Source organism: Poecilia mexicana, unplaced genomic scaffold (genome assembly GCF_051168715.1).
Source record: "Poecilia mexicana isolate PSO_F unplaced genomic scaffold, ASM5116871v1 scaffold_17, whole genome shotgun sequence".
NCBI classification, from domain to species: Eukaryota; Metazoa; Chordata; class Actinopteri; order Cyprinodontiformes; family Poeciliidae; genus Poecilia; species Poecilia mexicana.
Window position 1 is genome coordinate 413,990 of NW_028263386.1, and position 11,011 is coordinate 425,000.

General features: G+C 42.4%; 2 protein-coding genes and 2 long non-coding RNA genes across 4 annotated transcripts in view; 3 read left to right on the top strand and 1 right to left on the bottom strand.

Moving 5' to 3' along the window:
• Positions 1 to 727: 727 nt before the first annotated feature.
• Positions 728 to 3,031, bottom strand: LOC148154470 (uncharacterized). The gene is made up of 2 exons (XR_015765761.1): positions 2,520 to 3,031; positions 728 to 1,199 (listed from the first exon to the last, which is right to left on the bottom strand). It is a non-coding gene; the product is annotated as an uncharacterized LOC148154470 (long non-coding RNA).
• Positions 1,195 to 3,419, top strand: LOC106913331 (uncharacterized). Its single transcript, XR_001417209.2, has 2 exons — positions 1,195 to 1,571; positions 2,468 to 3,419. It is a non-coding gene; the product is annotated as an uncharacterized LOC106913331 (long non-coding RNA).
• A 3,627-nt stretch (positions 3,420 to 7,046) lies between these two features.
• Positions 7,047 to 9,040, top strand: LOC106929750 (dual specificity protein phosphatase 14). Its single transcript, XM_015006865.2, has 2 exons — positions 7,047 to 8,054; positions 8,231 to 9,040. Exon 2 carries the CDS (start codon positions 8,283 to 8,285, stop codon positions 8,898 to 8,900), a length of 618 nt encoding a protein of 205 aa, XP_014862351.1. The 5' UTR covers positions 7,047 to 8,054; positions 8,231 to 8,282; the 3' UTR covers positions 8,901 to 9,040.
• Positions 9,041 to 10,533: 1,493 nt separating this feature from the next.
• mfn1a (mitofusin 1a) overlaps positions 10,534 to 11,011 on the top strand; it is a 21,886-nt gene continuing 21,408 nt past the window's right edge. Inside the window, exon 1 of the mRNA XM_088014658.1 lies at positions 10,534 to 10,758. Within this exon, the coding sequence (XP_087870784.1) occupies positions 10,644 to 10,758 (115 nt within the window). The 5' untranslated portion in view covers positions 10,534 to 10,643. The remainder of the gene's footprint in view (positions 10,759 to 11,011) is intronic.

The following is an 11,011-nucleotide window of genomic DNA, read 5'->3' on the forward strand; positions in this document are numbered from 1 at the left end:
TATGGAGCTAAAACAGTCTCATAATTCATAAATGCGCAGGATGAAATCCACACTTGTATTTTTGATGTAAACCCAAATATATCTTGATTTCCAAGCTGCTTCTGGCCTGAGTTGCTGCAATTGTGTGAATTTTGAGACTCCCCTGATGTCTCAATCCACAAATGTCTTTGTTTAATAAGTAGTTTATCTGATTGGGTGATCAGTAACCAATCAGATAGCTTCCTTGTTTTAGCCAATCACATTAACCCATTCCAGCAGCGCCGTAGCCATGACGACGATCCGACAGTTTCGACCTCATCCTGGCTTCTGGCAGTGACAGCGGAGATATTAGCTATTTATCCCCATGTTAATATTGTGAATCTTGTCCTGTGCATTTGTTAATTATGAGACTGTTGTAGCTCCATATAGTTGCCTCAGAATATAAAGTCGCCTAATGGACCACTCCACTCAGTGTTCTATTTCTCAGGCATAATGATGTATCAGCGCATTAATCGATCAGAACTCACTAAATACCAAACAGATTTCCACGCTTTATTCCTGTAAACCTTATTCAAACAGCATCATAGCTACATTTACAAGGACATGTAGTTTTTAAAGTATCAAGTATTGGATTGATACATAGTTCAGGATATTTAAATATTCTTAGTGAGGAAAACAAAATATAATAGGAATATAACACTCTGATATTGATGTATAATGAGTATTTTACAAAGCACGCAGTCGGTCATAATTTTTTTATATTTATTTAGTACTGTATAGAGAAACAAAGGTGATTCAATAATGATTAATACTGAATAATATGCACATATTTACATGCTCATTCATGTGTTCCAGCCGAGGAGTTCTAGCTTCAGAGAGATTCTCGACCAGTGGTTCTTAACCTGGGTTCGATCGAACCCCAGGGGTTCGGTGAGTCGGTCTCAGGCGGAGCCTCTGCCGTGGAGGTGAAGACACGCTGTGTAAAGTCGAGATGACGCCCCGCTTTGCCATCACTTGCTGCAGAGGATCACGTCACATTGCTGAGCCAATCAGAGCTGCGGGAAGGAGCTCCACTCTCAGCATGGATTTGAACTTCAGTAAAGCTCACCGTTGGGGTATATGCCATGAGAGGTGGTGACGTATTTCCGTTTGAATTTATTCCACATAGGTTGGTTCCGGGTCCTGCTGGCTCCTATTGTTTTTGGCCGAAGCTGCAAGATCTGTACCATGAAAAAGACGCAAAACTTAAAATATCTGTGAGCTGCTGGTACAACGACTGAGTTTTGTGGTGTGCCGTTGTGTCCAGTAATTAGCCAGTACCATCTGGTGCTTAGTTTTTTCATTTTCCTGCTGATATCAAGGCGACAGCAGACTGTAGCCAAAACTTAGCCACTACGGCTAACACGCGGTTTGTAGCTGCCTGCTATTTCAAAGCTTGAGGATATTGAAGATCCAGCGTCAGAAATGGGAAGATGGGGGATATAAAGGTACGTGGTTCGTTTAGTGGAATAATTTGTTGGAGGAAAATAATGCCGGAGGAAATCCACTGCAACGGGAACAGGCTGAGGACAGAGGCAGCGGTTCGGCACAAGGTAAGTCAATACGTGTGTGTTGATGCGTTTGTGTTATATGGAGTATGAAATTATTTTTAGGCAGCTCCTTAGCTTTTGTTTATGTGACAATTATATAAAATACATTTAACATGCAGTCGGAGCGACGAGCCCGTCCGATACCCAGCAGGTAATTTAAAAACAGCCGAGAGCAGCAATGCTCCAAACCACACAGGTAGTCGGTCAGATTAAGGTCCAAAACCTTCGCTTTACAGCCGTTTAACTTTCACCTATCCACATGAAAAACCCACAGAACAAATGGTACAAATCACGTATTTCCCGAATCCCGAATATATTATCTACCTTTGCTGTTTCATAATTATAATCCACGTTAGAGTGATTTTTTCCACTTGGCTGCTGTAATCTGTTCTTGCTTTACCCAACGAAATTTCTCTTTTTTTCCTCTGATATTCTGCTTAGAAAATGAAGTTATGAAGTTACATCCTCCCGCTGCTTTTTGTTTTTAAAATGGTAAATTTAGGTTTGCCTTGACTTTTATAAACTAATGCCTCTATGCATCATTTTTTGTATTACTGTTGGTACAGATATCAGGTGAACACTGTGCTTTGCCTGCTAGTAGTTTAAATTAATTTCAGCTGCACACTTTCAAGAGTATTCAGATTTTAACATGCATTTCTAAGTAGTATTTTACTTCACTCTTACTCAGTGACTTCAGTGTTGTTACACCTCTGAAACAGTTTTTGCAGTTTCTTTGAGATACCAGAACTATTTCACTTAAACGTTTAATTTCCTGAGATATTGTCAATTTATTTTCAAGCAAAACTCACAAAAAGAGCCGAGGATTTATTAGTTTTGATTATGTTGTTCAGCTAAATATGGACGCTTATTTTTTTTTTTGTGTGTTTTTAATTTTTCAGGTTTGCATCGCAACACCTCGTGTTTCTGAGCCATGATCACAGTGCCGATTACCTTTCCATTGGATCCAAGTGTAACAGTTGTAGAATGAATCACGTCAAGGAACCAGGATTTTATTTGATTTATTCCTGTTTAAAACAAAAAACATGTTCAGCAGCAGCTCCTGGCTCTCCCACACACACCTTTACCATCCAAAAGAACAAAAATAAAATAACCATGTTGGCACGGTAAACTGGATAAATGTCACCAACGTGGGAATTAAATACCCAGAACAGTGCTGTGCTAAACATCAAAAAGCTAAACAACTATTTACAACTTATGAGTTGAACAGCATACTTCTTCTCTTTACATTTTGAATATTTTAATGTACAAGCAGAAGACAACTCTGTAGGCTTACCTCTCCACAGCGCAGCTTGGCGCGAACTGAGGGCAGCGGGAACACACAGGATGTGACACGGAGACAGGAAACAAGAAAATAAAAGCTTCTCCACCAAAATAAAATACAATTCAAAAACCAAGGAAAAACAAAAATACATAGATAATGGGGATGACAAAAGGGTGTTTTGAGAAGGTTCATCCAAAAAAATAAAAGTAACTCAGCTACACAAGCACCTGGACCAGCTGACGGCGTCCATCAGTCCACGGATCATCACAACATGGACTAACTTTTGTTTTTTACAGTACTTGGTTAAACTATGATCTTGAAACTGGAGCACCAGATATGCAAAAATCTCCCTGCAGACTTTGTTTGCTACCCTGACACTGCAGTCATCCTGGACGGGGCTGAGCCGCTCTTCCTCTCTCCTCTTCCTCTCCTCCAGAGTGACGAGTTTTCATCACCAGTAAAGGCGAACAAGTCTGATCTCTGATTAGCTGCTAGGAAGTATATTATATATTCACTGTTCATTTTGTTATCCTGTTTGTACCTACAATAAAATTGAATCTCATTTGTAATAGTCTACATTTTACAAACCTTTTTTCCCCATTTCTCAGTTTTTATGTTATATCAGGTATTTACATGTAGATCAGGAGTGAGATGTTAAAATGCAACACTTTTAGGTAATACCAGCAAAGAAATGTGAATATTAAGTAATATGCAGTTAGTCATATAACCTTAATATAATGCTATTGATTATTAAACCAGGTAAGTTCACTAATATTGACTTATTAGTTAATATTGGTGACAGTGGCAACATGAGATATTGACATTTCCAGAGTGACATTATGTTCAGCCTGGTTCCATGACAGTTCACAGGATGTCATAAGTTATAGTGGCTGCCTGGTCTATTACCTAATAGACCAGGCAGCCACTATAACTTTCAGTGTTTTATTTTTTAAGATAATGCAATTTTTAAAAAAAGAAACATGTTATCATAATTTTCCAAAAATGCCTGTTAACCAGTTTTAAAGAGTTATTACTTATTATTTAATAAATTTAATCTGCTATTTTTCATTACTTGTCAAGTTTATTCCAGATTTGTGTGGCATACATGAAGGTTGCTTCTCTGTGTTTGTTTCTGGTTCTGTTCATTGTCTTCAAAGTTTCTTATTCAAAGATGAGAAAATGACTAAAATCTGAGCTACAAAATGCATTTCAATAACATTTTCAAGGCAGCAGGAGGACTTTCACTTTCAAGTTAAACCACCTTCAATTTTTTACACTAATATTGAATATTGATAAGTCAAAACACAAAGTATGTACATCTCAGAAACTTTGACAATGTGTGAATCTTAAGCAGCATTAAGAACAAGATTGTTACATATTTTTGGAAATAAAAATTACTTTGGGTTATACTTAAGATGAAAATGATTTTTCAAAGAAAATTGTGCTGCTTACATATTATTTTATTTGGCAGATATGTTTCAACATTTTTTAGAGTTTATGTCACAAAGTATATGCATAGTAATTGATTTGTCAATATTTATTAGCCATTGTATGTAAATACTTTAAACAGCAATTTGAAGTCTGCTGTAAAATTCATGTTTAGTCAACGTGTGAATTTACTACATCAGGATCAAATAACTTATTATTCATCCATGAGAAATTATATTTCATTAAACTTTATTAATTTCTACAATATACGTTTTACACAACTACTACGTATTTCCATCTTGGCCAAAGCCCAATCTGGCAACCCAACGGGGTTCAACAGGTTCCACTGTAATAGTGACACTTAGTGGTAGATTCAATTACTTTGGCCATCTTCCTTCAGTTAAATTAAGTCAAAAATATTCAAGGATAATTAACTAATACAATTACCATTGAAATAAAAGTGTATAAACAGCCAATATAAGTAACACGTTTTCCAAAAACTGTCATTGCCATCCCCCAAAACATCGGCACCAGTTGTGACAGCTCTGAAACATCCTGGACACCAAACAGCAGCTCTAGTGGAAGCCAGACTCAGCTGTTACAAAGGTGCTGAAACCAATGGCATCCCTGATACCTGCTGTGTATTTGGTTAATACAAAGACGGAAGGAGTCGTCTGGATTATTCAGATGAACTTTAGTGAATAAATAGGATGAACGAATCATACATGATATACAAAACGTGTAGGAATTCAGCTGACATAAGTCTTTCTGCGAAAAAAAACTCTTATTAAATTCTGTCTTCTTCATCTGTCTTCAAGTTCTTCTTCGACTAGTAATAAAGCATCATGGGATATGTAGTCCATTTTCCGAAGCCAGTGGCAACACTTACGGCTAGACCCGAAAGCAGTGGCACTAATGGCAGGTGTCACACCTGCCACCGGAAGTGCCATTAGTAGGTGGGTGTCACGATTTGCGCTGCTGTCTCTCTCGTTTTAATGAGAACTAAAGATTCAGATTGATCTGACGTAACCAGCTCAGTCTATGTGGTTCTGACATTTGTCAGTAATCAACAGGATGTACATTTCCACCTCACCTGACCAGGTAAGCATTAAGGTAAAAATAAAAAATAGAGCAAATACTGTAAACAAAATGGAAAAAGCAACTGATAGAAATACTTCCATATATAAAGAAAAACAAAAACGTTAATAGCAGGAGAAAAGTTGTTGGCAACATTAGCTGAGCCGATCTCTCCCTCCAGGAAGCCATGAAACAGAACTTCTGTCCAACTCCAACTATGATAAAGATTAAAAAAAGAAAGAAAACGGGAAGTTAAAATAACAAATAATGCCACTTTAATAATTCAGATCTAAGGCGTTCTGGAATCTATTATTGATATTTTACAAATTTCACAAATCAATTAGAAGGTTTCACAAATGTTTTATTTATTCTGTTGTTAGTACAGAATAATCTAGTTAGGTTTGAAATATCTAGGTGTTGTAGTTTTTAAAGTACAACACATTAAAAAAGCTCAAGATGGTGAAGAATTAAGTGTAATCGCCCTTTAGCTATTTTCCGAATTAGATGCTACATTCAGAAGCTAACTTCAGCTTCGACTGATAGCTTGGACACAATATAGACAGATCTATATATGTTTATATAGATATATATCTATATCTATCTATAAAGCATAGATATGTAGATTGGGCACTGCACAGATAATCAAAACACTGAACGTTTACATAGCACCTTTGTAAGCTTGTCCCTGTTAGCTACGTCAGACATGAGGCATTATGGTGAATGCAAACGATTTATGCTTTGGTTCAGCCAAGATGGCCGCTCCAAGATGGCCGCCGTGTTTCCTGCAGCCACTACGGGTCTACTCTTTACGGTACGTGGGGGATTTTTTTTATTTTATTTTTTTTATTTTTTTTGCGTTCTCGCAATAATGTACTGATCAGTTCATGCGGCATAACTGAATACTGTAAGCCTTTCTTACGGGCCGCCGTACTTTTCCTTAATACAAGGTTATGTAAGGTTTTTCCATAAATGTTAATATCTCTTTGTGAAATATCTGAAGTTTTATATCTTTTTCTTTAGTATAGAAAGGCACCACAAACCTATGATATAAACAGAAACTTTCCGTAAGAAGGAAAGAAATAAAATACATCCAAACTATTTGGACTGTTTGAGTTATTATCGTGGGGTAATAAATCATCTGACAGTCTGATTGTGTCTCTGTTGTATCTGAATGGTTTGAAGGGCCGTTTCCATGTGGTTTCATCTCAACCTTAACAGACATAAACATCCAGACAATAATCAACTTTTTTTTGCACCAAAGAGTCAATAACAATAAACACGTTTTCACTGAGGCTCTGTAAGAGCCATATGAATGAAATAAGTAATTATTGATATGACAGGAGCACGTGGCTTTGACACCTGGGTGGTGGGTGTGTCGATGTGACGTCACCAGGTATGAATGGGAAGGTGACTGGCTTTGTGTGTATGAGGAAGCAGCACTTGTGCATAGTTTCTCCTGGTCAGTCTGTGTCGCAGTCCTTGCAAAGTTTGGAGCATAGACATGAATACGTAGACGCCTCATGGGGCAGGTCAGAGGTCATGGAGCGGGTCATAGGTCATGGAGCGGGTCATAGGTCATGGAGCGGGTCATAGGTCATGGAGCGGGTCATAGGTCATGGGGCGGGTCGGCCCGTTGCTGCGATACTCACAGCGTCCGCCATATTGAATGTGGAATATGTCCCAGTAAGCAGGTAAATGGACCGAACTTCACAAAGTGCCGTTCTACAAAGTATTTTAAGTTAATTCCTGTCATTGACACATTTTCTCACACATTAATATATTTGGTAATCAGAGAAATGACTAAAGAGAGTTTCTAACTTCTGATGTGATTATTTAATGTTTTGGGGCATTTCTGAATAAAGAGCTCAATGTTTTATTTGGTAGAAATGATTCTGATCATTTTTATATTAACATTGATGAACAGACATTTTTACAGTGTTTAAAGAACATATTTACATAATTCCATAATTTAATCTACATTTAACGTTTCAAGACAACAAATTATTTTCTTGCATTTATTTTTATACATTATTGAGAAATGAGTTGATTTATAAATCAGTCATTGTCAAACATTAAACTACATATTTTTCTTACTTTTTTCCAGAGAAAAATATTTATTACAGGACGTCAACTAGCAAAGAGTGAAAATAATTCTAACAGAGTAAATTATTTTTATTTCATTACATAAGCTGCATTAATACACTAAATATTGAGATATTTACACAAAAAGTGAAAGTGACAGGCTGAAGCCAAGGATAAAAGAGAAATTATCCAAAAGTGAAACTACATATATGTTTCCTTGACATTCATAAAAAGCCATTTCCAGCATGTTGGGCTCTGACTCGTAGCATCTTTATAGCTAAATACCGACATGGAGAAGCTGAGCTGGAAACAGACTGAAGAGCAGCAGCTCCAGCTCTGATCCTGACTGATCTTTCCTCACTAAATCCTCTGGTTTCTAATGAACTTCTCCTCTAACAGCGGTTTCTCATCATGTGACCCGATGTCAAGCTTCAGCTGCTGAGTTATTATTAACCCTGGCGGCTGATTGGCCGCCGGGCCGGGTCAGCCAGAACCATGTAGGGTGACTGGGTCTCATTCTCAGTTCCGGTTCGGGGCTGGACTTCTGTCGGAGCCTCTGAATCCCAGAACCCGCTTTAGACGTGGGTTGGAATAAAAACCAGAGGGCAAACGTGAAGGTTGGGATGTTATGAATATTATCTTCCTCATGTCCAGTGGCGTCACTTCCTTTCAAAGAGTCATCGCCTGTTTTCGTGCATTAAAACCAGATTAGTGACAGTAAAGCTACCGGCAGTTTAATCTGAGCTGCTGGAACAAAGCAGCTCTAACTTCTGATTTCTGTTTCCTCCCTCAGCTCACCTGGAACTCACCTGTTGGTGACTGTTGCGCCCTGCCAGGCGCTCCTGATGGCGCTCTCCCAGGTCACGCCCTCCCTGTTCCTGAGCGGGGCCGACGCCCCCCTGAACGGCGCCCTGATGTCACAGAAAGGCATCACGCTGATAGTGAACGCCACGCTGAGCCACGCCCTCCCTTCCCACCCGGGCGTGGAGTGTCTGCGCGTCCCCGTCTGCGACCTGCCCTGCGAACCCCTCGGCCTGCACTTCGACCGCGTGGCCGAGCGTATCCATGGCAACCGCGCCGGAGGCACGCTGGTGCATTGCGCAGCGGGGAGGAGCCGCTCGCCGGCGCTGGTCATGGCGTACCTGATGAGGTTCCGCGGCGCCACGCTGCGCCAGGCTCACCGCCGCGTCCTGGAGAGCCGGCCCTGCATCCGCATCAACGCCGGCTTCTGGGAGCAGCTGCTGCAGTACGAGAGGAGGCTGTACGGCCGCAACACGGTCCGGGTGGAGCCCGAGGGGGCGGGGCCTCTGTGGGCGGGGCCAGAGGGGCCGCGCCGGGCCGCTCCATCTGTACCCAGATCTCCTGTGATGACGCGCTCTCAGGTGATTATGTCACCACATAAATTAATAAGAGAATCTACCGTGTCATCAAAGAGCAACAGAACAATTTACAAACCGCTGTGAGTGAGTGGAGCTACATTACCTGGACAGGTGTGGAGCAACTGGTGTTCACCTGGCCAGCAGCCTGGACCACCAGAACCAGTCCGGGGACAGGAAGTGAGTCTGTTCTGCTTGGTTTTGCTGTCAATAAATAATTTCCATCAGAGCGTCTCCTTGCTGTTCCTCACCACCACCAGCAGGGGGCAGTGAGGCCTCAGGGGAGGCGACCTGTAGAAAGTAGTTCCTGGTTCAGAGGTCAGTTATTAAACTGTTCAAAGAAAAAACAATCCTAAAACCTCATAATTATCAACCTGTTCATTCAGGCAACTAATTATTCTGCAGCTCATTAAATATTTATGATTATAAAAACATGGAGGATAAAAAGTGACAAATCAGTCATGCAGATTAGAAACTGAAGGAAAATTAATAATTTAATAAACAAAAAGAGAGAATATATTTAATTCAAAATACAGAACAATTTTATCAGAACCCAACAGATCTGAATAACGGTGGCCCCTGGGGGCCCGGCAGGCCGTGCTGAGAGAACACACAGGGTTCATCAGAACCTGAAACATGGTGGTGGCAGCATCAGCCTGTGGGGAGGTGGCGGCGGTTCAATTTCCAGCAGGATGACCAGAGATATTATGGGATAAGTTCAAGGGTTAGAGTGGCCTAGTAAAAGTACAAGCCCTAATCCAAGTGAGAATATGAGAGACGACCTGAGCAGTCATGCAGAATCGGGTTCTACTGGGTCCTGGATGTGACCGACCTTGGAGGTTCTGCGGTTTCTCGGTTGGCGTTCCTCCTGAAGAGCTGTGTGGCGACGGCGCCTCCTACAGGACACACACCGTCAGCACTAGCGCAGTAGAATGATCTCATCCTCTGAAGCTTTCGCCGCCTTCATCATCACTCACCCTCAGCAGCAGCTCGCCCTGGGCCAGCCGCCCCTCACTGCTCTTTGCTTTTATTGTGGTGTCCCCTCCTGTCCCCTCCTGTCTCCTCCTGTCCCCTCCTGTCCCCTCCTGTCTCCTTCTGTCCCCTCCTGTCTCCTCCTGTCCCCTCCTGTCCCCTCCTGTCTCCTTCTGTCCCCTCCTGTCTCCTCCTGTCCCCTCCTGTCTCCTTCTGTCCCCTCCTGTCTCCTCCTGTCCCCTCCTGTCTCCTCCTGTCCCCTCCTGTCTCCTCCTGTCCCCTCCTGTCCCCTCCTGTCCCCTCCTGTCCCCTCCTGTCCCCTCCTGTCTCCTTCTGTCCCCTCCTGTCTCCTCCTGTCCCCTCCTGTCCCCTCCTGTCTCCTCCTGTCCCCTCCTGTCCCCTCCTGTCCCCTCCTGTCTCCTTCTGTCCCCTTCTGTCCCCTCCTGTCTCCTCCTGTCCCCTCCTGTCCCCTCCTGTCCCCTAGTGTCTCCAGGCGTCTGCGGCTCTAATCCCACTAAGTGGATCAACGTTCCTCGGAGTCTCTAAGCTCTTTAGACGCTGAAGCAGAGTTCTGTTTGCCAGTTGGACCGGGCCATGATGGGAGCCGGCGCCGACCCGACTGCGACCGGACCCTGAAGCAGGACTGACCTTTGAACCTGGGAAACCCACAGATCTCGGTAAGGACGTGGTTCTGGTGTCTGTTGAAGGTCCGGTTGGTTCTGATGGGACCACTTACCTTCAGCAGGGTCAGAACCATCTGGGCCCGGTTCTGCAGCTAAAGTCAGAGACCTGACCTCCATAGAGCTGGACCAGGACCTCTGGTTCTGGTCCAGTCAGTCCTCTGTGTGCGTAGGAGCCATGGACCCTGAGGACCCGTCTCCTCTGCACCGGTTCGTGGTTGCTAAGCGATCGATCGGGTCGATCTTCGACCAGCTGCTGGAGTTTGTGAGGAGCGGAGCTGCGTTTGTGGACGGTCAGAAACACACACACACACACACACACACACACACACAGAGAAACACACACACACACAGAGAGAAACACACACACACACACACACAGAGAAACACACACACACACACACAGAGAAACACACACACACACATACACACAGAGAAACACACACACACACACAGAGAGAAACACACACACACACACACACACAGAGAAACACACACACACACACAGAGAGAAACACACACACACAGAGAAACACACACACACAC

Excerpts from the sequence above, each read along its gene's own strand:
- LOC106929750 (XM_015006865.2), top strand. The coding sequence starts at position 8,283 with ATGGCGCTCTCCCAGGTCACGCCCTCCCTGTTCCTGAGCGGGGCCGAC.